Consider the following 26,197-nt stretch of genomic DNA (forward strand, 5'->3'; position numbering starts at 1 on the left):
ATGGGTGTCGGCCGCAGGGAGCCGGTGCCGCTCTGGGCCCTGGCCCTCGCCCTGGGCCTGGCCTGCGCCCAGCACACAGGTGAGCTGCCGGCCGCCTGTCCGGCCGGGGCCCCGCCGCCCCGCCATGGTGGCCCGGCCGGGCGGCAGCGGCTCAGGGCCCTGTCCTGCTCCGGGCGGGTGGAGAATGCCCGCCGTGCCGGCTCCGGGCTGGGGCGCTGGGCGGCGCGGGGCTGCAGGCTGAGGCGGAGCGGAGCCGGTCCCGGCCCTCGCTGCCCCCGACCCTCACGTCTCGCCCTCCGGTTCTCCGTGCTCCCCGCTCCGGCCTCCTCCCCCTCCCCTCCCCCCCTCCTTCCCCCCTCCCCTCTGAGGACCCCAGAAATCAGCCTCCGGTACTCGGGCAGCCTGGGGCTGACAGCACCCGGCCTCCCCGGCTGCGCCCCTGCTCCGTGGCCCGCATCCCCTGTAGGATCAGCTCCTCCCCCTTTCGGCTCCCACCCTGCCCCCCGTTTTCCTGGGGAGCCTGGTGCCTCCTGACCAGCTGTCGGGCCGCTCAGAGGCCGCGCCCGGGCTGCTGGGCACGGGGTCTGCCGCGGGGAAACGCGATGTGAATGAGGGAACAGGGAGTGGGGGTCCCGGAGACCCCAGGTCTGGCTAAGCTGAGGGGTGCCACAGGAGCGCCTGGCTCAGCAGTGGGCCCAGGCGGCCGGCCCCCCTCAGGCACCGCACGCCTCTCGCCGCCCGGCTCAGGCCAGTGCCCCCTCTCCCCACAGGCGGGGCCCAGCTCGGCTCTGCACCCGGCCAGGAGCACCCGCACCTCCCTCCCGCCCCCCAGGGGCCCGGCGGTGAGTCTGCCCTCCTCCCAGAGCCGCCCCACCACCCCGGGGTGCCTCCCAGCCGGCCCCACCGCGGGGCCAGGGGTGGCGGGGACCCCACATGCATGCAGGGGGGCTGGCCTCTCGGGGTGTGTCGGTGTCCACGCTGCCTGGCTGGGGCCCCGAGCTCGGCCTCCCGCCCTCCCCGCCCTGGCGTCTCCCAGCACGGCTCCCCGGCCCCTGCCCGGACCTCAGTGCCGAGGGGCCGCTCCGGCCCTGGGCCCCTCCAGGCGCTTCGGAGATTCTGGGCGCCAGGAGCCCCAGGCAGACGGCCTCAGGCCTCGGGGGCGTGGTGCCGCCAGCAGGTGGCCTGGGCGCGGCCTGGGGAAGCGGAGCTGGCGTGGGAGCCCCGTGGCGCTGGGCAGACCCCCTCCCCGAGCCCCCCCCCCGTGGGCAGAGGAGCCGGGGGCTGAGTCACCGCCCTGTCCCCCCCCCCCGGGGGGCTGTGTCACCGCCCTGTCCCCCCCCCCGGGGCAGAGGAGCCGGGGGGGAGGGGGCTGTGTGTCACCGCCCTGTCCCCCCCCCCGGGGGCTGTGTCACCGCCCTGTCCCCCCCCCCGGGGGGCTGTGTCACCGCCCTGTCCCCCCCCCCGGGGGGCTGTGTCACCGCCCTGTCCCCCCCCGGGGGGCTGTGTGTCACCGCCCTGTCCCCCCCCGGGGGGCTGTGTGTCACCGCCCTGTCCCCCCCCCGGGGCAGAGGAGCCGGGGGGAGGGGGCTGTGTGTCACCGCCCTGTCCCCCCCCCGGGGGGCTGTGTGTCACCGCCCTGTCCCCCCCCGGGGGGCTGTGTGTCACCGCCCTGTCCCCCCCCCGGGGCAGAGGAGCCGGGGGGAGGGGGCTGTGTGTCACCGCCCTGTCCCCCCCCCGGGGCAGAGGAGCCGGGGGGAGGGGCTGAGTCACCGCCCTGTCCCCCCCCCCGGGGGCTGTGTCACCGCCCTGTCCCCCCCCCCCGGGGCAGAGGAGCCGGGGGGGAGGGGGCTGTGTGTCACCGCCCTGTCCCCCCCCCCGGGGCAGAGGAGCCGGGGGGAGGGGGCTGAGTCACCGCCCTGTCCCCCCCCCGGGGCAGAGGAGCCGGGGGGGCTGTGTCACCGCCCTGTCCCCGCAGGCGATGCCCTCCGCGGGGTGACCATCCTCCCGCCTCTGAGGACCGCCCCCGTGGTGCGCGGTGAGTGGACCCGCAGGGCTGGGCTGTGGTGGGGCCTCCTCCCTCAGGCCGGGCCGCTTCCTGGGGGACCCCCAGTGCTGGACGAGGGCCCCGGTGCCGGCGGGACCCCAATGCCCGGCTGGGGCAGGTGCCGGCGAGGGGCCTCAGCACGCCCGCCCTCCCGCAGCCCTGAGCCCGGCGCACGGCGGCCACGTGTGCAGCACGTGGGGCGATTCCCACTACAAGACCTTCGACGGCGACGTGTTCCGCTTCCCCGGCCGCTGCAACTACGTCTTCTCGGCGCACTGCGGGGCCGCCTACGAGGACTTCAACGTGCAGCTGCGCCGCGGACCGGCCGGAGCCCCGCGCGCCGTCACCATGAAGCTCCGCGGCCTCGTCCTGCAGCTGACCCCCAACTCCGTCCTGGTCAACGGCCGCCCGTGAGCCTGGGCCCGGGTCCGGGGGGCGGGGGGTCACCCTCAGGAGTGCCCCGCCCCCGTCCCGCCCGCTGCCCCGCCCCCGCTGCCCCGTCCCGGTCCCTCTCCCTGCCCCGTCCCCGTCCCGTCCGCTGCCCCGTCCCCGCTGCCCCGTCCCGTCCGCTGCCCCGTCCCCGTCCCGCCCACTGCCCCGTCCCCGCTGCCCCGTCCCCGCTGCCCCGTCCCGCCCGCTGCCCCGTCCCCGTCCCGTCCACTGCCCCGTCCCCGCTGCCCCGTCCCGCCCGCTGCCCCGTCCCCGTCCCGTCCGCTGCCCCGTCCCCGCTGCCCCGTCCCCGCTGCCCCGTCCCGTCCACTGCCCCGTCCCTGCTGCCCCGTCCCGTCCCCTGCCCCGTCCCGCCCGCTGCCCCGTCCCTGTCCCGCCCGCTGCCCTGTCCCGCCGTGGCCGTAGGACCTCCCTGCCAGGGCCAGCCCCGCGCTGTCCACACCGGCCCTCACGCCTGGCTGTCCCACAGGACGCAGCTGCCCTTCAGCCAGGCGGGGGTCCTGGTGGAGCACAGCGCCAGCTTCCTGAAGGTGGTGGCTCGGCTCGGCCTGGTCTTCATGTGGAACCAGGACGGCAGCCTCCTGGTGAGCCGGGCGGGCGGAGGGCGGGCGGAGGGCGGGCAGAGGGCAGGCAGGTGGGGCCAGGGCCGTGGCGGGGCCGGGGGACCGGACGTTGCTGAGTCCGTGGCCCCGTGGGGCGTGGGGGCGGGTCCCAGCCCAGGAGTCCTCGGAGCGGCCGAGTCCCTCCCCGGGCGCCGGGCTCCGCCCTCCGGTCCCTCCGGCCTGACGCCCGGGCGGCCGGGCCTGATGCGGGCTCCCCTTCAGCTCGAGCTGGACCCCAAGTTCGCCAACCAGACCTGCGGGCTCTGCGGGGACTTCAACGGCGTGCCTGTGTTCAACGAGTTCCTCTCCCACGGTGAGCCACTCCCCTCCCGCCCCCGCCCCCGCCCCCGCTCCCCCTCCCGTTCCAGCCCCCGCCACTCCGCTCCAGCCCCCGCCCCCGCCACTCCGCGCCCCGCAGGGGCCGCCAGAGGGCTCCAGCTTCGCACACCTGCACCCACACGCATGCACACACATACACGTGTGCAGACCTGCACGCAGCTATGTACAGGCATGTGCATGGATGTGCCTGCACACACCCACACCATCCCAGCATGCACATGTGCACACGCGTGCACACACGTGACCCGGCCCACGGCATGCTCTCGGGGCCTGCAAAGCCAGCGGTGGTGCTCCTGCAGGCACCAGGCTGAGCGCCGTGGAGTTCGGGAACCTGCAGAAGCTGGACGGCCCCACGGAGCAGTGCCAGGACCCCGCCCCCGCGCCCGCGGGGAACTGCTCCCTCAGCTCGGTGAGCCCAGCGTGGGGGCCGGCGGGGCGGGTCACGGCCGGGAGAGGGGACTGGGGACGGAGACCCAGGCCCGGAGCCGGACTCAGGAGCCCGCTCTGCCCCAGGGCCTCTGCGAGGAGCTGCTGCTCGGAGAGCAGTTCATGGGCTGCCACGCCCTGGTGGACGCCGGCCGCTTCCTGGGCGCCTGCCGGCAGGACCTGTGCCTCTGCCAGCACGCCGACCCCGCCCGCTGTGCCTGCCTCACGCTGGCCGAGTACTCCCGCCAGTGCGCCCACGCCGGCGGGCTGCCCCCGGACTGGCGGGGCCCCGGCCTCTGCCGTGAGTGTGCCTGCCCCCCGCCCCGCCCCGTCCTGCCTGGGGCCCCCGCTGGCCCCGGTGTGACGTGCCCTCTCCCCCCGCAGCCCAGACCTGCCCCCACAACATGCAGTACCGCGAGTGTGGCTCGCCCTGCGCCGACACCTGCTCCAACCGGGAGCACTCCCAGCTCTGCGAGGACCACTGCGTGGCCGGCTGCTTCTGCCCCGAGGGTGAGCCCCCGCCCCCACCGCCCTCCCCAGGGCCGCACGGGCCTCCTGCGTCCGTCCCTCTGCCCGCTGACATGTGGCCCGGCGTGGCTGCGGACCCTGGGCCCGAGGGACCGAGGCACCGCCACCAGAGCCGAGGGCCCACCCCGTGCTCACGCGTGGACAAGTGCCCCCGCCCCGGCACCTGCCACACAGCCCGCCTGCCTCCCCAGGGATGGTGCTGGATGACATCGGCCAGACGGGCTGCATCCCCGTGTCCCAGTGTCCCTGCGTGCACAGCGGGGCCACCTACGCGCCGGGGGCCACCCACTCCACAGACTGCACCAACTGGTAGGACCGGCCCTCCCCCAGTGCCCGCCCCCTCCACCCCGTGCCCTGGGATGGTCCCTCCTGGGGCTGCCGGACTCTCCGTCCTCTCCCTCGCGGGCGGGTCTGTGCCCGGGCGGGGCCGGGGAGAAGGCGGGGCGGGCGGGGCGCTGGCAGCGGGCACCAAGGCCTGCCTGTGCCGCAGCACCTGCTCCGGGGGCCGGTGGAGCTGCCAGGAGGTCCCGTGCCCTGGCACCTGCGCGGTGCTGGGAGGCGCCCACTTCTCCACCTTCGACGAGAAGATGTACACGGTGCACGGGGACTGCAGCTACGTGCTGGCCAAGGTGCGGTCCCGGCCGGCTGCCGCCGGGCGGAGGGCCCCCCTCCTGAGCGTCCTGGGGTTCGGAGCGGGCGGGAGGGGGGGCGGAAAGCCCCCCTCCTGAGTGTCCTGGGGTTCGGAGCGGGCGGGAGGGGCGCGTGCAGAGCCTAAGGCCCCATGTCCTGGGGTTCGGAGCAGGCGGGAGGGGGGGCAGAGGGCCCCCCAGTCTTGAGCGTCCTGGGGTTCGGAGCGGGCGGGAGGGGCGCGGCAGAGCCTGAGGCCCCGTGTCTGCAGCCCTGTAACAGCAGCGCCTTCACCGTGCTGGCCGAGCTGCGCAGGTGCGGCCTGACGGACAGCGAGACCTGCCTGCGGAGCCTGACGCTGAGCCTGGACGGAGGGCAGACGGTGAGTGCAGAGCGCGGCTGGGGAGGAGGGCCTCATGGTGGGGACCACTGCCCAGCCCTGGCCCTGGCGTGGGCAGCGAGCGCCCGGCCTGGCCCCAGGCCTCCCACCCCGTTTGTCCACGGCGTCCATCCCCAGAACCTTCGGAGGGATTGCCCCAGGCCAGCGGGGTGGGGGTGGTGTCCGTGTGTAAAGCACCCGGGTTTCACATGACCATGAAAGCGCACTCCTCGGTGCTGAGCACTTGGGGGGACACGAGGCCTCAGGCACATCCACAGCCTCGGGGGGAGCCGGGGCCCCGCAGAGCCGCCCCCCTCGCGAACGCGCCCCCTCGGCCTCGCTGTTCCAGGTCGTGGAGGTCAAGGCCAGCGGGGAGGTGCTTGTGAACCAGCTCGTCACCCAGCTGCCCGTCTCGGCAGGTGAGGCCCCGCCCCGCCCCGCCCCGGCCCCCTCCCCACCGCACCCCCTGAGCCAGGCCCTGTGTCCGCAGCCGGCGTCACCGTCTTCCGGCCCTCCACCTTCTTCGTGGTCCTGCAGACGCGCCTGGGGCTGCAGGCGGAGGTGCAGCTGGTGCCCACCATGCAGGCGTTCCTGCGGGCGGCGCCCGCGCTCCGCGGCCAGACCTGCGGTGAGAGCCCCGCCCCCAGCCCCGCCCCGCTGTCCGCCCCGCCCACCAGCCCGCCCGCCCCGCCCATCGGGTACACGCCCCGCCCCGCCCCCGGCCGGCCGGCCTCACGCGCCCTCCCGCCCCCTCCCGCCCAGGCCTCTGCGGGAACTTCAACCAGAACCAGGCGGACGACCTGCGCGCGCTCAGCGGCGTGGTGGAGGGCACGGCCGCCGCCTTCGCCAACACCTGGAAGACCCAGGCCGCCTGCCCCAACGTGAGGGGCGGCTTCGAGGACCCCTGCGCCCTGAGCGTGGAGAACGGTACGTGGCGGCCAGCCGCTCCCCTCGGGCCCGGGACGGGAGGGGGGACGCGGCTGCAGACCCGGGCAGCTCGGGGGGACTCGGGGGACTCGGAGGGGACGCGCGGCGCCCGCTGCCCGCCGACCCGCCCTCTTCCGCCCGCAGAGAAGTTCGCGCAGCACTGGTGCTCCGGGCTCACCGACCCGCACGGCCCCTTCGCCGCCTGCCACGCCGCCGTGAGCCCCGGCCCCTACTACTCGGTGAGCGCCGCCCTGGCCCCGGCCCCCAGGCCCCACGCAGCCCGCCGTGCACAGGGTCTGCCCCCAGCCCGCCCAGGCCCGCGAGGATGGGGCGCCCCGTGCCTAGCCCAGGGGCCCCCTAAGCGTCTCCAATCCTGATGCCCCCATAGTCCCTCCTATTCACAAAGGGAACCCCCGTTCCCGTGAGGAAGCTGAAGGGCCGGAACGTGGCCCAAACAAGCCTCCCAGGAGCAGGGCATCCATGAAGGAGAGAAATCAGAACCAAGGACAGCGAATCCTGAGGGAGAGGAATTGTTTGGAAATGAGTGATAATAGGAAGTGATGGGGAAATAGCAAAGCTTCACAGAGACCTGGAGTGCACAGATGTGTCACCATGTGTGTTTATGTGTGTGCGAGGCCCCAGGACCACAGACACGCAAAGCTCCCTGTGAGTGACGCGTTCTCCAGTTGCCCCCCTTACATGGCACATGGCCCCCTGTGGGCCTGCGCGGAGCCTGTGGTCATGGGGACCCGGGCCCAGGCCTCTGCGAGTTCTGCAGAGCGGGGTGCGGGGGCTCTGGGGGCGGCGGGGGTGCCTGACGCCCGCCCCGCCCCCAGAACTGCCTGTTCGACACGTGCAACTGCGAGAGGAGCGAGGACTGCCTGTGCGCCGCGCTGTCCGCCTACGTCCGCGCCTGCGCCGCGCGGGGCGTGCTGCTGCGCGGCTGGAGGGCCGGCGTGTGCAGTGAGTGGGGGTCTGGGGGGTGCGGCACGGCTTCCCTGGGCCCCGGACCCCGCAGGAGGGCGGCCGGGGCGGGAGCGGGGCCTGGGGACAGGCTGTGTGCTAAGCCCACCCCCCCACCCTGCAGCGAAGCCCATGGACACCTGCCCCCCGACCATGACCTACCGCTACCACATCGGCACCTGCCAGCCCACCTGCCGCGCCCTCAGCGGCCAGGACCCCGCCTGCGGCGTCAGCTTCGTGCCCGTGGACGGCTGCGCCTGCCCCAACGGCACCTTCCTGGACGACGCGGGCAGCTGCGTGCCCGCCGAGGCCTGTCCCTGCTACCACGGCGACAGCGTGGTCCCCAACGGGGAGTCCCTGCACGAGCGGGGGGCTGTCTGGTAAGGGCCCCGCAGGGTGGGAGGGGGAGAGGGCAGGAGGGCTGGGGGGGCAGGAGGGGTGGGGCGGACCCCTGACTGCCCTCTCCTCTCAGCACCTGCACACAGGGCACCCTGACCTGCATCGGAGGCAACACCCCGGACCCAGGTGAGGGGGAGGGGAGAGCGGGGAGGGGAGAGGGGGGAGGGGAAAGAGGGGAGGGGAGACGGGGCAGGGAGGGAGGGGCCCTTGGTCGTCTTCCCGTGAAACTTCAGGGTTAAACACCGGCACGGCAGCGGGTGGGTGCGATTCGGCGTCTGGCCAGGCGGTCCCTGCCCTCGGGGCTCAGGGGGTGCCGGGGCGTGCACACACATACTGCACAGGCACGCACGTGCACACACATTCACACAGGCACACACGTGCACACGCGCACATGCGCACACCACAGCCTAGGCTGGAGGGAAGCAGGGTGAGGGGCGGTGGGCGGCCCCTGAGCGCCTCCCCCCCCCCCCCCGCCCCGCAGTGTGTACCCCGCCCATGGTGTACGCGGACTGCCGCAACGCCACGCCCGGTGCTGCCGGCGCCGGCTGCCAGAAGAGCTGCCACACCCTGGACATGGACTGTGTGAGTGACCCTGCACCCTGCCCCTGCCCCCTGCTCGGAGCCACCAGTGACCCCACTCCTGCTGGGGCCTCAGGCCCCCTGCGGAGACCCCGCCCAGGCTGGTCCCAGGAGGAGCCCTGTGAGGGTGTGCGGGCCTCAGGGGACCCTCTGCCCGTCCCTGCCCACTGAGCCTGCCGCCCGCCCCTGCCCACTGAGCCTGCCCGCCCGCCCGCCCCTGCACACTGAGCCTGCCACCTGCCCCTGCACACTGAGCCTGCCCGCCCGCCCCTGCCCACTGAGCATGCCCGCCCGCCCCTGCACACTGAGCCTGCCCGCCCGCCCACAGTACAGCGCCCAGTGCGAGCCGGGCTGCGTGTGCCCCGCCGGGCTGGTGGCCGACGGGGCGGGCGGCTGCGTGGCGGCGGACGACTGCCCCTGCATGCACAACGAGGCCCCCTACCGCGACGGCCAGACCATCCGCGTGGGCTGCAACACCTGGTACGAGCGGCCCGGCCCACGGGGGGCTGCAGGGGCGCGGGGCCCGCTGCGGCCTGACACCCCGCTCCCGCCTCCCCAGCACCTGCAAGAACCGAAAGTGGCAGTGCACGGAGCAGCCCTGCCTGGGCACCTGCGCCGTGTACGGGGACGGCCACTACCTCACCTTCGACGGGCAGCGCTACAGCTTCAACGGGGCCTGCGAGTACACGCTGCTGCAGGTACGGCCGCCCGCCCCCCGCCCCCCTCCCGCCCTCCCGCCCTCCCGAGGCCCCCCGCCCCGGCTGGCCCGCCTCCGCCGGCGCCTGAGCCCGAGCCCCTCCCGTCCCCGCAGGACCACTGTGGCGGGAACGGCAGCGCCCAGGGCGCCTTCCGCGTGGTCACCGAGAACGTCCCCTGCGGCACCACGGGGACCACCTGCTCCAAGGCCATCAAGCTCTTCCTGGGGGTGAGCGGGGCGCCGGGCGGGCTCAGGACCCCGAGGAGGCCGCGCCCAGGGCCGGCCAGGGTGGCGCCGGGCCGGTGGACCTCCGGGCGGGGCTGGGTGGGTCCCGCCGGGCCTGAGTGAGCCCTCCCTGTGCAGAGCTACGAGCTGAAGCTGAGCGAGGGCCAAGTGGAGGTGCTGGAGAAGGGCCCGGGGCGGGAGGCGCCCTACTCCCTCCGCCAGGTGGGCATCTACCTGGTGGTGGACACCGAGGCCGGCCTGGTGCTGCTGTGGGACAAGAAGACCAGCATCTTCCTCAGGCTCAGCCCCGAGTTCAAGGTGAGGCTCCGCCCTGCCACCCCCTTGCCCCAGACCCGTGGTCGGCAAACTCATCGGTCCACAGAGCCAACTACCAACAGCACAACGATGGACATTTCTTTGGAGAGCCACATTTTTTAAACTTAAGCTTCTTCTAACGCCACTTCTTCAACATAGACTTGCCCAGGCCGTGGTATTTCATGGAAGAGGCACACGCAAGGGGCCAGAGAGCCGCATGTGGCTCAAGAGCCACAGTTTGCCGACCACTGCCCCAGACCCAGGGGAAGCAGGGTGCGGGGTGGGGAGAAAGGCAGACACACAGAGGGGGGTGTTGGCCGGGCTGGCCTCTGGGAAGTGGGGAGGAGACCCTGAGCCGTGGGCGGCAGGTCCTGTGGCTGCGGGGCAGCAGGACCCACTGGGCTCCTCCTCGGACGGGTCTGGAGCCGGAGGTCCGGTCCAGGGGTCCAGGGGTCGTGGGGCTGGTCCCTCCAAAAGCTCCGGGCTTGTGGCCACATCCCCCGACCCGTGCCTCTGAGACCACATGCCTCTCCCTCGTCCGAGGACGCCCGTCAATGCTGCCCCCCCGCCCCCGGGGGACACCATTTAGCCCTCACCCCTGTCCCTGGGAGGGCCCTCCGCCTCAGGCCCCTTCCTCTCCTGGTCCCCCCCGACCCCCGCGCTTGCCCTGAGGCCCCCCCCCCCTCTGTCTGCAGGGGCGGGTGTGCGGGCTGTGCGGGAACTTCGACGACAACGCCGTCAACGACTTCACCACGCGCAGCCAGTCCGTGGTGGGCGGCGCTCTGGAGTTCGGCAACAGCTGGAAGTTCTCCCCGACCTGCCCCGACGCCCCGGCCCCCCGGGACCCCTGCACCGCCAACCCCTACCGCAGGTCCTGGGCCCAGCGGCAGTGCAGCCTCCTCAACAGCCCCACCTTCCAGGCCTGCCACGCCCACGTACGCGCCTCCCTCCCTCCGGAGTCTGGGAGGAGGGGGGAGGGGGGAGGGAGGGAGGAGGGAGGAGGGAGGGAGCAGGGAGGAGGAGGGAGGGCAGAGGGAGCAGGGAGGGAGCAGGGAGGAGGGGGGAGGACTGGGGTCATGACACCCGTGGGGAGCCTGCCTTTGCTGTGCCTGAGCTCCACAGCGCAGGCCCGAACCCCCAGCACCCTGGGGCGGGGTGCCGGAGCCTGAGGCCTGTCCCCCGCAGGTGGAGCCGGCCCCGTACTACGAGGCCTGCGTGAGCGACGCGTGCGCCTGCGACTCGGGCGGCGACTGCGAGTGCTTCTGCACCGCCGTGGCCGCCTACGCCCAGGCCTGCCGCGACGCGGGCGTGTGCGTGGCCTGGCGCAGCCCGGACGTCTGCCGTGAGTGTGTGGGCTCGGCCCTGGGAGGGGCGGGGCGAGCTGGGAAGGAACCGGGCTGGAGAGAGGCAGATGTGGTAGAACCTTCTGGAACTGAGAGGTAGCAGAGCCCCCAGCCCCACCCCTTCCCAGCACAGACAGTGTGTCCAGAGGGCGACGCGGCTGGGGAGCTGCTGTGACCAGGTCCCCGCTCCGAGGGGGCGCCTCTGAGAAGCAGGGGCCCCGCGGCCACCCTCCCCACTGCCCATTGGAGCCACAGGGTATAGGCCACGCCCTCCGAGGCCACGTCCCGGAGTCCCGGGAGGGAAAGCTCCAGAACAGCCGATGGGACTTGGTCCAAGATGGGGGTGCCGGGAGCCGGCGGGGCAGCCCAGCTGTTCCCCCGCGGTGCTGCCCCGGGGCTGGCGGGGGCTGGGGGAGGCCGGCTCGGGCGGAGGCCTGCCCGCTGAGCGAGTCCCTGCCCACAGCCCTGTTCTGCGACTACTACAACCCCGAGGGCCAGTGCGAGTGGCACTACCAGCCCTGCGGGGCGCCCTGCCTGCGGACCTGCCGGAACCCCCGCGGCCAGTGCCTGCACAACACGCCTGGCCTGGAAGGTGGGCTGAGCTGCTGGCGGGGGGGGGGGGGGGCGCCTGGGGAGCCCGGGTCCCTGGGAGCCCTGGCGGTGCCTCTGTGGGTGCAGCCTGGCACTCCCCCTGGCGCTGCGGCAGGGCCGGGCGAGCGGGCAGCGTCACTGGAACTGTCTCCCTGGCCCCCAGGCTGCTACCCCAAGTGCCCGCCGGAGACCCCCATCTTTGACGAGGACGCCATGCGCTGTGTGGCCGCGTGCCCGGCCCCGCCCTGCCAGGTCCAGGGCAAGTCCTACCGGCCGGGCGCGCCGGTGCCCGCGGAGGAGAACTGCCGCTCCTGGTGAGTGACCGCGGCTGGAGCCGGAGCTCTGAGCACTCCCCTACCCACCCCAGGACGAGCCCCACAGGCCACCTCCCAGCGGCCCAGGGAGGGTCCTGCAGGGGAGGGGGCGGAGCCTGAGGCCACCCAAGGACCCAGGACAGGCGCCCTGGGAGGAAGCGGGGGGGGGGGGGTGGGGGTAGCCTCACGAGTCACAGGTTGGAGGGGCCTCCCTGAGAGGTGACCTCAGGCTCCCACGGGCACCCCGAGGGGCTGCTCCTGCCCCCCCCCCCCCCGCCCGGCACACACAGCTGGGACACCACCCCCACCTCCCCCCCTCTGCCGCCAGCATCTGCACGGAGAACGGCGTGAGGTGCGCCTACGACGCCGAGGGTGAGCGGGCCTTCCTGGGGCGGGGCGGGGCGGGTCCTCCCGCACCCCGGCCCTGACGCCCGCTCCGCCCCGCAGCCTGTGTCTGCAGCTACGACGGGCGGCGCTTCCGGCCCGGGGACGCCATCTACCACACGGCGGACGGCACCGGCGGCTGCATCTCCGCCCGCTGCGGGCCCAACGGCACCATCGAGAGGACCGTGGTCGCCTGCAGCCCCAGCTCCCCGGCGCCCCCCACCACCTTCTCCTTCTCCTCCGCCACGCCCCCCAGCGGTAGGCGGCCCCTCCTCTCCCCGCCCCCCAGTGTAGGCAGCCCCCCTACTGCTGCCACCACTACCAGTGCCAGTGTGAGCACTCCTGTGCCCACAACCCTGCATGTCCCCCAGCGCAGGCAGCTGTGCCAGGACCATGCAGGGCGGCCCTGGCCCTGAGAATCGATGGGGCGGTCGGAGCGGGCAGGAGCGGTCACCGCAGGGGGTCAGCCTCCCTGGGTCTCGGGGGACGGGTGCCCGGGGCGGCGCTGCCAGCGAAGGCTCCCAGGCTGGCCGAGAGGAGGATGCCATCCTGGACAGACAGACAGACAGCTGACAGGCAGGGGCCGAGCGCGCGCAGGTCCCTGACGCCGGGCCCTCTCCTCCCTTCTTCCGGCAGCCGGGAGCTCCACGGGTCCGCCCGGCCCGCGCCCCGGCCCCGCCACGAGCCCGGCCCCCACCAGCACCCCCAGGCCGCCGCCTCCGACGGCCTCCGTGGCCCCCTGTGGGGAGGACTGCCAGTGGTCAGTGTGGATGGACGTCAGCCGCCCGGGACGCGGCCTCGACAGCGGCGACTTCGACACGCTGGACAACCTCCGCGCCCACGGGTACCCGGTGTGCCAGGCCCCGCGGGCGGCGGAGTGCCGGGCGGAGCGCGCCCCTGACCTGCCGTTCCAGGTGCTGGGGCAGCAGGTGGAGTGCAGCCCGGCCGCAGGGCTGACCTGCTACAACAGGGACCAGGTCTCGGGGCTCTGTGACAACTACCACATCCGGGTGCTCTGCTGCTCCCCCCGCGCCTGCCCCAGCTCCCCCAGCCCTGCCACCCCCGGCACAACCAGCAGCTCCGCGTCGACAGCCCCTGCCACCACCTCCTCCCCCGCCCCTGCCACCACCTCCTCCCCCGCCCCTGCCACCACCACCTCCCCCGCCCCTGCCACCACCACCTCCCCCGCCCCTGCCACCACCACCTCCCCCGCCCCTGCCACCACCACCTCCCCCGCCCCTGCCACCACCTCCTCCCCCGCCCCAGGCTCATCCCCCAGCCCAATGCCAGCTTCCACCACGGAGCCCTCCACCTCCCCCCCGGGGTCCCCCTCCTGCTGGCAGGAGTCCTGCAGCTGGACCGAGTGGCTGGACGGCAGCTACCCCAAGCCTGGGATCAACGGCGGGGATTTTGACACTTTCCGTGACTTGCGATCGAAAGGGTACAGGTTCTGCGAGCGGCCCCGCCAGGTGGAGTGCAGGGCCGAGCGCTTCCCGGACACGCCGCTGGCTGAGCTGGGGCAGAATGTGGTCTGCAGCAACAGCCAGGGCCTGCTGTGCCTCAACAAGGACCAGCTGCCGCCCATCTGCTACAACTACCAGATCCGGATCCTGTGCTGCCAGTGGGTTTACGTGTGCAGGGACGGGTACGGGACCATCTCCCCGAGGACCCCTCCTGACACCACAACCCCTGTGCCCACAACCAGCACCCCTGTGCCCACAACCAGCACCCCTGTGCCTACAACCAGCACCCCTGTGCCTATAACCAGCACCCCCCCTGTGCCTACAACCAGCACCACCTCTGTGCCTACAACCAGCACCCCTGTGCCCACAACCAGCACCCCTGTGCCCACAACCAGCACCCCTGTGCCTACAACCAGCACCACCTCTGTGCCTACAACCAGCACCCCTGTGCCTACAACCAGCACCACCCCTGTGCCTACAACCAGCACCCCTGTGCCCACAACCAGCACCCCTGTGCCCACAACCAGCACCCCTGTGCCCACAACCAGCACCCCTGTGCCTACAACCAGCACCACCTCTGTGCCTACAACCAGCACCCCTGTGCCCACAACCAGCACCCCTGTGCCCACAACCAGCACCCCTGTGCCTACAACCAGCACCACCTCTGTGCCTACAACCAGCACCCCTGTGCCTACAACCAGCACCACCTCTGTGCCTACAACCAGCACCTCTGTGCCTACAACCAGCACCCCTGTGCCCGCAACCAGCACCACCTCTGTGCCTGCAACCAGCACCCCTGTGCCCACAACCAGCACTCCTGTGCCTACAACCAGCACCCCTGTGCCCACAACCAGCACCCCTGTGCCTACAACCAGCACCCCTGTGCCCGCAACCAGCACCCCTGTGCCCGCAACCAGCACCTCCTCTGTGCCTACAACCAGCACCCCTGTGCCCACAACCAGCACTCCTGTGCCCGCAACCAGCACTCCTGTGCCCGCAACCAGCACCCCTGTGCCTACAACCAGCACCCCTGTGCCTACAACCAGCACTCCTGTGCCCACAACCAGCACTCCTGTGCCCGCGACCAGCACCCCTGTGCCCACGACCAGCACCACCTCACCTCCCATAACTGCCACAACCCCTGTTCCTGCACCTCGGACGACCCGTCCCACACCGGGCACCACCAGCTGCCAGCAACAGTGCACGTGGACCAAGTGGTTCGACGTGGACTTCCCGTCCCCTGGGCCCCACGGGGGAGACACGGAGACCTACGGCAACATCGTCCGCCACGGAGAGAGGCTGTGCGCCCGGCCCGAGCACATCACCCAACTGGAGTGCCAAGCCCAGAGCTTCCCCGGGGTCAGCATCGCCAGGCTGGGCCAGGTGGTGCGGTGCCGCCTGGACGAGGGCCTGGTGTGCCGCAACCGCGACCAGCCGGGCAGGTTCAAGATGTGCCTCAACTACGAGGTCCGCGTGCTGTGCTGCGAGCCCCGAGCCGGCTGCCCGACCTCCGGGACCCCCCCTGTGACCTCCAGCACGTCCCCGCCCACCACTTCCTCCTCCACGGTCCCTTCGGTGACGCCGTCGGTGCCGCCGTGCTACTGCAGCGTGTCCCACAAGCTGTACCCTGCAGGTAGGGACGGCCGCCTGGCCGCGGTGCGCGCTGCCCCGCACGGTCCCCTTCCCCACCAGCCACGTGCGACCCGCACATGGGCCCCGTGACCCCGCCTCCCCGTGACCCCCGCTCCCCCAGGCCGTCCTCGGCATCTATCCATGGACATCCGCTGGGAAGGCCACTGACAGCTCAGGCCTGGGGTGGGCCCCGCACGCCCTCCCGGCACCGCTGACGCCCGTCCCGTTGTCTGCAGGGTCCATCATATACCAGAAGGCGGACCTCGCCGGCCACTGCTACTACTCCGTGTGCAGCCTGGACTGCCACGTGGTGCGGCAGACGGACCACGCCTGTCCCACCAGCACGCCACCTCCCACCCCGGCGACCCTCCACACTGGCTCTTCCCCGTCGACCCCTGTGCCTGTCACCATACCTGGCTGCCCCAGTGCGGTCCCCCCGAGAGCGGTAACGCCCCTTCCCGCCCTCCTGGGGGCTCTGGGCTGCGGTGGGACCCCAGCCTCCTCGCCACTCGGCGGTGGCTTCATGGGTGGTGACCGGCCTCGCAGGCCGAGCGGGGGCTGTCCACAGGCGGCCGGGAGGGGGGGCCGGAGCTGAGGCTCTCCTGTCCCGGTGACAGACGTCCAGAGGGGTGGCCGGTGCTCTGGGCAGGGCCAGGGCAGAGGACCTGGAGAGCGGTGTGTGGGGAGCAGGGTAGAGATGGGAAGAGAGGGGGTGGCCGCCGGCCAGGCCGGCACCTGCAGCTGTCTTTGCCCCCACAGACGGGGGAGACCTGGCCGATGCCCAACTGCTCCCAGGCCACCTGCGAGGGCAACAACGCCATCTCCCTGCGGCCGCGGCCGTGCCCGGAGGTGTCCCCGCCGGCCTGCGCCAACGGCTACCCCGCCCTGAAGGTGCCCGACGAGGATGGCTGCTGCCACCACTACCAGTGCCAGTGTGAGCCAGGGGGCCCGCCGGGCCGATGGGCAGGGACAGGGTTGGACACCAGGAAGGGCTTCCCAGCAGCAGGCGGTGGCTGGGTGGGCCCGGTGTCCCCCGGGGTGTCCAGGGCGGAGCTGCCCCACTCAGGCCTCCTCCCCGGCCGCGGGGCCGATGACCTGGCGGCTCAGAGCCCAGGCCTGCCGGCTGCCCCTCGTGCCCGTTGGGAGGGCCGGGTGGCTGGGGAGCCGCCGGCCCGCTGAGGCCCTGCTGGCGCCCGCAGGTGTGTGCAGCGGCTGGGGCGACCCCCACTACATCACCTTCGACGGCACCTACTACACGTTCCTGGACAACTGCACGTACGTGCTGGTGCAGCAGATTGTGCCCGTGTACGGCCACTTCCGCGTGCTCATCGACAACTACTTCTGCGACGCCGAGGACGGGCTGTCCTGCCCGCAGTCCATCATCGTGGAGTACCAGCAGGAGCGCGTCGTGCTCACCCGCAAGCCCGTCCGCGGGGTGATGACCAATGAGGTGGGGCCTCGTGCGAGGTGGGCGGGGCGCTGGGTGGTGACCAATGAGGTGGCGCCTCACACGGGGTGGGCGGGGCTTACGAGGTGATTTGGTGCACCGTGTGGGCAGACGCTGGGTGATGACCAATGAGGTGAGGCCTCACATGGGTGGGCATGGCGCTGGGTGGTGACCAATGAGGTGGTGCCTCACACGGGGTGGGCAGGGCGCTGGGTGGTGACCAATGAGGTGAGGCCTCACACGAGGTGGGCGTGCGCGCTCAGGTGGTGACCAATGAGGTGAGGCCTCCCACGGGTGGGCGTGGCGCTGGGTGGGCGGGGCGGAGGCTGACGGCCGTCCGGTTCCCCTCCGCGTGCGGGTCCAGATCATCTTCAACAACGAGGTGGTCAGCCCGGGCTTCAGGAGAGGCGGCCTCGTCGTCTCCCAAGTCGGCATCAGGATGTTCGTGAGCATCCCCGAGATCGGCGTCCAGGTCATGTTCACGGGCCTCATCTTCTCGGTGGAGGTGCCCTTCAGCAAGTTCGCCAACAACACGGAGGGCCAGTGCGGTGAGGACCCAGCCCCTCCGCCTCTAAATGCGCTGACAGGCTCCGCTGGAGCGCGCTCCCGCTGCGAGTCCCTGGGAGGCCGGTGCTGGCCGGGTGCAGGTGCCCTGAGCGCTGAGCCTGCGGGGAACCCCCCCCCCCAGGCCCCACCTGTCCCCCCTCCTGGGAACTGTCCGGGCCTCGCTTCCGGAGCTGAGGGAAGCGCAGGGCGGTGGGTCGGGGGCCTCTGAGTGCAACTGGAGGACCCGGCCCGGGAGGTGGGAGTGGCTGCCTGACCCCGCCCCGCCCCGCCCCGCCCCAGGCACCTGCACCAACGACCCCAAGGACGAGTGCCGCCTCCCCGGCGGCGCGGTGGTGACCTCCTGCTCTGACATGTCCGGGTACTGGAAGGTGACCAACCCCGACCAGCCGTCCTGCCACGGGCCGCCCCGGACACGCCCCACCGTCGGGCCCACCACCCCGCCTGCCCCGTGCCCGCCCTCGCCGATCTGCGATCTGATTCTGAGCGAGTGAGACTCGGAGTGGTTGTGGGGGGCGGGGCGGGCAGGGGGGAGGGACCCCATCCCTCCGGGCTGGTGGGGAGACGTGGCCTGCCGGCCCCCGGGGAGGCGGGCACCCACGGGCTCTACTGCCGCTGGCAGGCGGGGCGCCGGGCCGGGCGGGGCGGGCGCCTCTGAGCTCCGGGCCAGGCCCTGTGGACCTGCCTCAGCCACACCAGGTTGGCAGGGCGAGAGGAGCCCGTGGGGAGTCTGCGGAAAGGAAGGGCCGAGCTGCAGCCAGTGAGCGGGCACCAGGCATTGGGGCTCGGCCCCCGCCGGCCGTCCCCGGGAAGCCGGGCTGGTGGCCGGAGGGGTGGCCCCTGACCGTGCCCTGTGCCGCAGCGTCTTCCAGCCGTGCCACGCCGTGATCCCCCCGAGGCCGTACTACCTGGGCTGTGGCTTCGACCACTGCCACATGACCCGCGCCGACGTGGTGTGCTCGGGCCTGGAGCTGTACGCCTCGCTCTGCGCCGCCCACGGTGTGTGCATCGACTGGCGGGGCCGCACCAACCACACCTGCCGTGAGTGCCGCGGGGCCGGGCAGGGCACACTGACTCCTGGAAGGAGGGGGGCTCGGGTGCGAGGGGGAGGGGGCTGAGAGCCGGCAGGGGTCAGCTCAGCCAGAGCCTCAGGCGTGGTGTCTCTCCCCGCACAGCCTTCACCTGCCCCGAGGACAAGGTGTACCAGGCCTGCGGCCCCTCCAACCCCCCCTCCTGCTACGGGGGCGCCAGCCTCGTGTACGTGCCTGCCCCTCCCTCCGTGCCCCCAGGACCCCAGGTGGAGGCACAGGGGCCAGACCGACCCTCCCTCTGCTCCCCAGGGCCCTGCAGGACGCCGGCCCCCTCACCGAAGGCTGCTTCTGTCCGGAGGGCATGACGCTTTTCAGCGAGAGCAGCACCGTCTGCGTGCCCGCGGGCTGCCCCCGTACGTCCCCGCGGGCTGGGGCTGGCGGGCTTGGGGCCCGGGAGGGGGTGAGGGGGGTGTGCCTTCGGCCCAAAATCCTTCTCAGCGAGACCCGGCTTCCTGTGCCTGCCGGTCCCCGGGGTCTGCCCTGGAGAAGGGGGCCGTGGCTGCCCGGCAGTGACCTTAATCTCTGTCCCTGCAGGGTGCCTGGGGCCCCACGGGGAGCCCGTGGAGGTGAGTGTGGGGCCCTGGGGGCGGGCTTCCTCTCAGTGCCAGAGGCTCAGAGCGGGGCCAGCGAGGGGCCACAGTGTCCCAGCAGGACGGGGAGCCCTGGGCCCTGGGGGAGTGTGGGTGCTGGCCAGGCCCATCCTCACGGGGGCCCCTCCGGCTTGCTAAGAGGTGAAGGAGGAGCCGGTCACCGGGGCCCCGGGGCCTCAGGCACCACGCACTTTTAAAACCCCTCCCTCCAGCCCCTGAGCCCCGCCTCTGGCCGCCTCCGGACAGGCAGGGGACGGAGGCCGGGGCTCACGTCTGCCTCCCCGCACCCCCGCAGCCCGGCCACACGGTCAGCTCCGACTGCCAGGAGTGCACCTGCGAGCCCGGCACCTGGACCATGAGCTGCCGGAGCCAGCCCTGCCCGCCGCCCCCCGTCTGCCCCGAGCCTGGACTCGTGCCTGTGCCCATGTCCGCCCAGGCCGGCCAGTGCTGTCCCCAGTACACCTGCGGTGAGCCCCGGGCTGGGGGGGGCGGCCGCCGTCCTCAGGTCGGCCGAGGGTCCTGGCACCAGCTTGGGGTGGCCACTGGCACCTGGGGGAAAGCCCGGGAGAACAGGCAGTGCCCGCCCCTGCTGTGGCCTCATGGTGACCCCAGCAGGTGTCCCGGGAGGGTGGGGCTCCCCTGCCCAGGCTGCCTGGAAGCCATGCCCTGGGGCAGCCAGCGCCCCCTGGAGAGCCCGCCCCTGCCCCCGCCCCCGGGGCAGACAGCACCTTGGAGACCCCTGGGCACCGCACTCCGGGTCTGAGCCTCCTCCCCCCTCGCAGTCTGCAACTCCAGCCACTGCCCGGCGCTCCCGGCCTGTCCTGAGGGCACCCGCCAGGTCCTGACCCAGGAGGAGGGGGCCTGCTGCCCGCGCCAGCAATGCAGTGAGTGTCCCCACCCCCAGCTCCGGCACAGCTACAAGGAGCCACTGGTGATGAGCGTGGGCACTGTGTGTGCCCAGGAGGCCGGGGGCAGGGGGAGGGGCCTGGCGGATGAAGGGGGTGGGGAGGGGTGCAGGGCGCGAGGGTGGTCTGCAGCTGCTGTCTCCTCCCCACAGTCTGGACCGCCTGCCGCGTGAACGGCACCTTGCACCAGGTGAGCACCCCGGAGCTCAGCACCCGCCCGAGCTGAGTGCGGCCGGGCCCTGGACACGGTGACCTCCTGAGGGAGGACGGGGGGCAGCCTGGGGGCTCTGACCCTGAGACCGAGCCGCTGAGGGCCCCCAGCTTGGCTGAGCGAGGAGGGCCGCTGCCTCTCGTGTCCGCGCCCCAGCCCCAGAGCCGTGAGGAGGGGGTGCTGCAGACAGGCCGGGGCACCCGCCGGGGGGAGGCCCTGTGAGGACCGTGCGGTGGAGAGGGCGGGGCCCGGGGAGATTGCCTGTCAGGGACGCCCTCGGAGGCCAGCGGCCGGGAGACAGACAGACGCAGGGCCCCTCCGCTGGAGGTCCTGGGACGATCACTCACCAGCGGGGGGCCCCGCAGCCCGGGGAGACCTGGTCGGAGCCGGGGAACCGCTGTGTGACCCACGAGTGTGAGCGGCACCAGGACGGGCTGGTGGTGGTGACGACGAGGAAGGCGTGCCCCCCGCTCAGCTGCCCTGCGGTGAGTCCGGGGCCCGCCCCCGCCCAGCCCCCCCCCCCCCGCCCCGTCTGAGCCTGGCCCTGGCCCGGCTGACCGCACCCCCTTTGCTGGCCCAGGACCAGGCTCAGCTGAGCCAGGACGGCTGCTGCCTCGTGTGCCCACCGCCGCAGCCCCAGAACCGTGAGTGGGCTTCCCCGGGGGTGGGGGGGGGGGCTCCGGGAGCCCGGGCCGCCCTGACCTCCGCGCCCACCCGCCCGCCCCCAGGGTCCACCTGCGCCGTCCAGCACCGGCTCCAGGTCATCCGCCTGCAGGGCTGCAGCTCCGCGGGCCCTGTGCGCCTCGCCTACTGCCAGGGCAACTGCGGGGACACCGCCTCCGTGTACGTGAGCCCGCCCCGCTCCGGGTCGCAGCCGGGGGGGCGGGGGTGTGGGCAGGGGTGCCGGTGGGCTGAGGGGTCGGGCTGGGGTGGAGGCCGAGGCCCTCGGCCGTTAGGAATCACGTGACCCTGTGTACCAAGACCCAGGCTCAGCGTCCCCCCAGGCGGCTTGCTGGGGTTCGAGAGCCCCTGTGTGTCCCCCTGGCCCTGAGGCCAGCCGCGGGGGGATTTTTTAAAACATACTTTTATCGATTTCAGAGAGGAAGGGAGAGGGAGGGAGGGAGGAGGGAGGGAGGGAGGGAGGGAGAAATATCTGTGATGAGAATCCAGTTGATTGCCTTCTGCACGCCCCCCACTGGGGATGGAGCGGCCTGGGCACATGCCCTGACCAGGAATCGAACCCTGACCTCCGGGTTCATCACAGACCCTCGGCCCCTGAGCCACGCCGGCCGGGCCAGCCACAGGAGGGGAGACACGTGGCTGTTGATCGATGGCCAGCGTGCCTCCGAGAGCAGGGTGTCCCCTTGGGCGGTGGAGTGCGTGGTGGGTGCGTGGCTCCGGGCTGCACCCGCTGAGCCCCCGCCGCCCGCAGGTACTCGCTGGAGGCCCAGCTGCTGGAGCACAGCTGCCGCTGCTGCCAGGAGCTGCGGGCCGCGCCCCGGAACGTGACGCTGCGCTGCCCGGACGGCTCCCGCCGCGCCTTCAGCTACACGCAGGTGGAGGAGTGCGGCTGCGTGGGCCAGCGCTGCGAGGCCCGCGGGGGCCTGGGCCCCGAGGAGCCGGCGCCCCTGCAGAGGCGGGCCCCGGCCCTGCCCCTGGCTGAGGGCCGCCTCCCTGCCCACTGAGCCCCCGAGCCCCCTGCGACCCAGCCCCACGGCCGGGGCCGGAGCCCGGGCTGGTGGCCTCCCCTGGCCGTGGGTCCAGCGGCCGCTCCCAGACGCGGGCCTGGCGGGGGCGGTACCCACGACCTGGCTGGCCACGACCTGGCTGGCCGCTGGGGCTGCGGGAGGCAGGCCTCCCCCACCTCCGCCCTGGGCCTCGGGAAGGCCAGTCCTTCCGGAAATACACTGAAGCATTTTGCAAGCCCGGCTCTGTGTGGTGTTTCAGCGGCTCCGTCGGCGCAGGGGAGGCGGCCGTCAGCCCCAGGGCGGGGGGTGGGGGGGAGCCCCCAGTCTCAGGGCGCGTCTGTCCACCCTCTGACCACCCACCCACTGGCCACGTCAGGCACCAGAGGGCCCCTGGGTGGAAATTTCTAGGGAAGGGCTCCATCTCCTCCTCACCAAGTTTCCCGACCCACCACCACATGGATGCAAGCTGGGTATGTGTGCGCGCGCACGTGTGTGTATACCAATGAGCATGTGTGTACATGTGTGTTCATAACCACGTGAGCATGTACATATGATGTGTGTGCGTGTTATGCATTCATAGCCATGTGTGCGTACGCGTGTGTGTGCACGAGCATGCGTGTGCCCACATGTGTGCCCCTGCAGGCACTCTGAGACAATGCCCCGCAGAGGGTGGGAGGCCCTGATCAGGGAAGGTCCTGCCACCCCCTCCCTCAGCTGCAGGCTGCAGCCTCGCCCTGAGAGTGCCCAATTCTGAAGCCGGGCCCTCCCCGGGGCCAGGGGAGGTGCAGACACCCCATCCGCACGCTCCCCAAGGCTGCACGGGGGTGGGGGGCGCTGTTGGAGGCTGAGCGTGGGGACAGGGAACTGAGGTCAGCCCCGGCACAGGCTGGGCCCACGCAGGAATGCCAGGGGGTCCCACGTGTGGGGAGGAGACACTCAGCGCAGACCCACCGACAGCTGATGGTGCTGGGTGCATGGTGGTGCTGGGGGAGCGTGCCCCTGGCTGGCCGACAGGACTGGGGGCCGCCACGGGCCACCCTCGGGCTCAGGGTCCCGCAGACACCGGGCAGGGGGCTGGGGAGCCGGGAGAAGATTCCGGGCGGAGGGAGGCCCAAGCACCGTCCTCCGGGACAGCAAGGTCACAAACGGAAACTGAGGCAGCCCCGGCGCAGGGGGCGGTCCCGCGGCCCCAGCTGGTGGGCAGTGCCCAGCCCCGTCCTGGGGCTAGATGCCCAGGCTCCGTCCCCATCACGTGCCTCAGCTGGGAGAGCTGGGCTGATCGGGGGCGGAGGTGGGACTGACCAGGCACCACCCTCCGTCTCCAGGACCCCGTTCCACGGGGCGGCACGTGGCCACGCGCCTCCGGCTCAGGCCTGGGCTGCGGGAGCCGAGCCAGGGGTCCCGGCGTCCGGCACGGACGGATGTCCTGGGGTCTGGGCTGAGCCGCGGAGGGACCGAGGCCCCGGGTCTCGGGGCAGAGCGGCCCCGGGTGAGGCTGGGTGTTTGTGGCCACACACTTGGCTCACGCTGCCTCTCCCACCCTGGCCACCCTGTCCTCTGAGGCTGGGCCTGAGCAGGAAGTGCCGGGACCCCGGCCCGGCCCCCAGGGCCCCTCTGAGTGCTGTGTGCCAGCTGCAGACAGTGGAGCAGACCTGAGCCTGACCCTCCTGCAGGGGCCCGGCCCCCAGGGCCCTTCTGAGTGCTGTGTGCCCGGCTGCAGGCAGTGGAGCAGACCTGAGCCTGACCCTCCTGCAGGGGCCCGGCCCCCAGGGCCTCTCTGACAGCTGTGTGCCGGCTGCAGGCAGTGGAGCAGACCTGAGCCTGACCCTCCTGCAGGGGCCCGGCCCTGCGGGAGCAGGCGGGAGGGTCGGGGTGCGGCCAGGCAGCCCCTCCCGCACGCAGGAGGAGGAGTGAGGACTGGCGGCCACGGGGGAAAGTCCCCTGGCGGAAAGTCCCCAGCCGGAGGCCTGGGGCTGCTGGCCCAGTGACCGCTGACCCGCAGCCCAGGAGGCCCCCTGCGCGGGTCGGGTGTCGGCAGCCGCCCCTTCCCCGTGGGCGGGCCGGGCGCCAAGGCTGACTAATCCCCCGCCCAGCACAGCCTTCCTGCTGGCACCCGGGCCCGCGGGAGGTAACCTGAGCGGCCCTGCCCGCCCCCGGCCACAGCCCCCCAGGTTATGCAAGTGACACTTCCTGGAAAGAGCCGCAGAGCCGGGCACGGCCCCGCGGCCCCCGCACCGCCCGCCACCCGGTGGCTCCCCCAGGCCAGGCCGGGCCTCCCCTCTGCTGGGCACGGGGCAGGGGGGACACTTACCACCTGGCGTGTGGGCACATGGCTGCCCCCGGGGTCTCACTGGGGGCATCCCGGGCAAGACGCCCCGCTCACCGGGAAGCCCGTGCCCGTGTGGGCAGGTCACAGCCCCCTCCGGCCTGGCTGCCAGCGCCCACCCCCGGGGACACCTGGCACCGGGGTCCCCACCCCGGCCCAATCCCCGGAGAGGTCGCTTGGTCTGAGCCTGCACGCCAGGCACACACGGGCATGGCCTGGTGACCTCTCAGACAGACCAGAGGCCTGGGGCACAGCCTGGCCGAGGGGCAGAGCAATGGACACCGTGACCTCAGAGGTGGGCATGGTGACCTCAGAGGGCTCGGGGCACAGACCCAAGGAGAGAGAGGGCCGTGGGGACCCGTGAGGAGCCTGGACGAGGGGCGGCAGGAGGACCGCGGCCGGTGCGGGCCGGTCCCCTGGACACTGCGCCTGCCCGGGGGTGCGCTGGGGGCCAGGACGGAGGGGCCCTGCGGGAGGCAACACTCGCGGGCCGGAAGCTGCGGCAAAGCCAGGGCGGGGAGCGGACGGTGATGGTCAGCGGGCGGCCAGACCGAGCCGCCGAGCGCGCCCCCTGCTCCCCGGGCCGCTGCCCTGTCCTTGAGCCGGCGGCCCAGCGGGGGCGGCCACACCGGGCGGGCGGGCCGGGCCGACCCTGATGAGGCAGCACTCCCACCCGGCGGGCGGGCGCAGGAAGTTGGCAGACGCACTGTGGAATCTGCGACGTCAGAGTCTTACTCAAATATCCTGCCCGCCACCAGGAAGAGCAGGGCCCCAGCCCCAGGGCTGATCCGGGGCCTTTGTCCATGTGTCCGGCTGGCTCCGACCCGCAGTCCTGGGCGTCTTCGGTCACGTCAACGCTCCTTGTCTTAAAACACACCTCCCTCAGGACCGGGGGAGGGGGGCAGCTGTGGGGGCACAGCGACCCTGGGGCCGGGGTGCGCCGTGGCCCCCGAGGGCCACCCATGCCCGCTGGGGCTCCGGGAGCCGCAGGCGCAGGGCCGCGCTGAGGGCGAGCAGAAGGGACCGAGGGCCTGGGGTGAGGGCGGGTCTGGGCTCAGTGGCTGGGGTCCGAGGGGCGTCCAGGCAGGGGGAGGCGGGAGGCAGGATGCCGGGTGCTCTGACCGGGGACAGGAAGGGCCAGCCTCTCATCCTGCTGCTGGGGTGACGGGCAGAGCAGCAGAGGTGGGGGTACGGGCAGGGGTGCTGGGAGGGCAGAGGGAGGAGGGCCTGGGCCGGTCCCCGGGGAGGGGGGACGGGGCTTGGGGCGGGGGGCGCTGTGACCAGCTGGTGAGGCAGGCGGCAGGTGTGGTCGGACCCAGGGCGGCTACATGGCGCTCACAGCTCTCCCCCGGGGAGCCGTCGGGAGGGTGGGGGGAGGGGGGAAGGAGCGGGGGGGGAGGGGGGGCCGCGTCCGCTGGCTGGGCCGCTCGGCACCTGGGCCGGAGGACTGCCCCGGGGTTTCCACCGCCTGAGGGCAGGGGTTCCCCAGCAGGGGTGTCACAGCTGTGAGCAGCAGTGCGGCTCGGAGGCCAGGGGGTGGCCGGCTGCTGCAGAGGGGCCTTCTGCTGCCTCTCCCTCGGTCACCAGCACCGCCATGCCCCCGAGGGCCACACCAGAAGAGGAACAATAAAGTAAAATAAAGCATAAAGCCTGGCCGGCCGGGCTCCGTGGTGGAGCATCAACCTAGGAACCAGGGGCTCACGGTTCGATTCCCCGTCAGGGCGCAGGCCCGGGCTGCAGGCTCCCTCCCCAGTGGGGGGCGTGCAGGAGGCAGCCGGTCATTGATTCTCTCTCCTCATGGACATTTCTCACTCTCTCTGCCTCTCCCTTCCTCTCTGACTCCATGAAAGAATATTTAAAAAAATAAAGAACACATGAAGTGCTGCTGTTGCAAAGGTCCCGAGGGAGGTGTGTTTTAAGACAAGGAGCGTGGACGTGACCGAAGACGCCCAGGACTGCCGGTCGGAGCCAGACGGACACAGGGACAAAGGCCCGGATCAGCCCTGGGGCTGGGGACCCACCTCGTCCGTGCCCTACCCCCCCCCCCCCCCGGGCCTCCGGGGCAGGGCTGCCCAGGTGGGGCTGCCAGAGGGCTGGGGGCCTGCCCCCAGGACGGGCCAGAGCTGACGCAGCCGGACACAAGCCCGC

At 72.8% G+C, this 26,197-nt stretch overlaps 1 protein-coding gene across 1 annotated transcript; it reads left to right on the forward strand.

The window, feature by feature from the left end:
- On the forward strand, positions 1 to 21,720 carry MUC5AC (mucin 5AC, oligomeric mucus/gel-forming; the record flags this gene model as incomplete). Its single annotated transcript, XM_084907052.1, has 49 exons — positions 1 to 79; positions 1,976 to 2,035; positions 2,202 to 2,454; positions 2,964 to 3,078; positions 3,319 to 3,409; positions 3,735 to 3,844; positions 3,949 to 4,162; positions 4,246 to 4,371; positions 4,581 to 4,698; positions 4,880 to 5,018; positions 5,288 to 5,398; positions 5,745 to 5,814; positions 5,886 to 6,023; positions 6,158 to 6,322; positions 6,467 to 6,561; positions 7,159 to 7,285; positions 7,410 to 7,665; positions 7,758 to 7,810; positions 8,166 to 8,266; positions 8,592 to 8,743; positions 8,823 to 8,961; positions 9,075 to 9,188; positions 9,324 to 9,503; positions 10,196 to 10,435; positions 10,686 to 10,842; positions 11,307 to 11,435; positions 11,598 to 11,748; positions 12,077 to 12,120; positions 12,196 to 12,390; positions 12,769 to 13,142; positions 13,476 to 14,021; positions 14,123 to 14,448; positions 14,663 to 15,228; positions 15,464 to 15,672; positions 15,987 to 16,161; positions 16,427 to 16,677; positions 17,039 to 17,222; positions 17,521 to 17,728; positions 18,101 to 18,279; positions 18,414 to 18,495; positions 18,579 to 18,682; positions 18,864 to 18,895; positions 19,215 to 19,386; positions 19,702 to 19,803; positions 19,977 to 20,014; positions 20,401 to 20,520; positions 20,616 to 20,679; positions 20,764 to 20,878; positions 21,468 to 21,720. 49 exons carry the CDS (start codon positions 1 to 3, stop codon positions 21,718 to 21,720), a joined length of 8,022 nt encoding a protein of 2,673 aa, XP_084763178.1.
- Positions 21,721 to 26,197: the final 4,477 nt, after the last annotated feature.

This window comes from Pipistrellus hanaki (assembly GCF_964339955.1).
Source record: "Pipistrellus hanaki genome assembly, contig: scaffold_39, whole genome shotgun sequence".
NCBI lineage: Eukaryota > Metazoa > Chordata > Mammalia > Chiroptera > Vespertilionidae > Pipistrellus > Pipistrellus hanaki.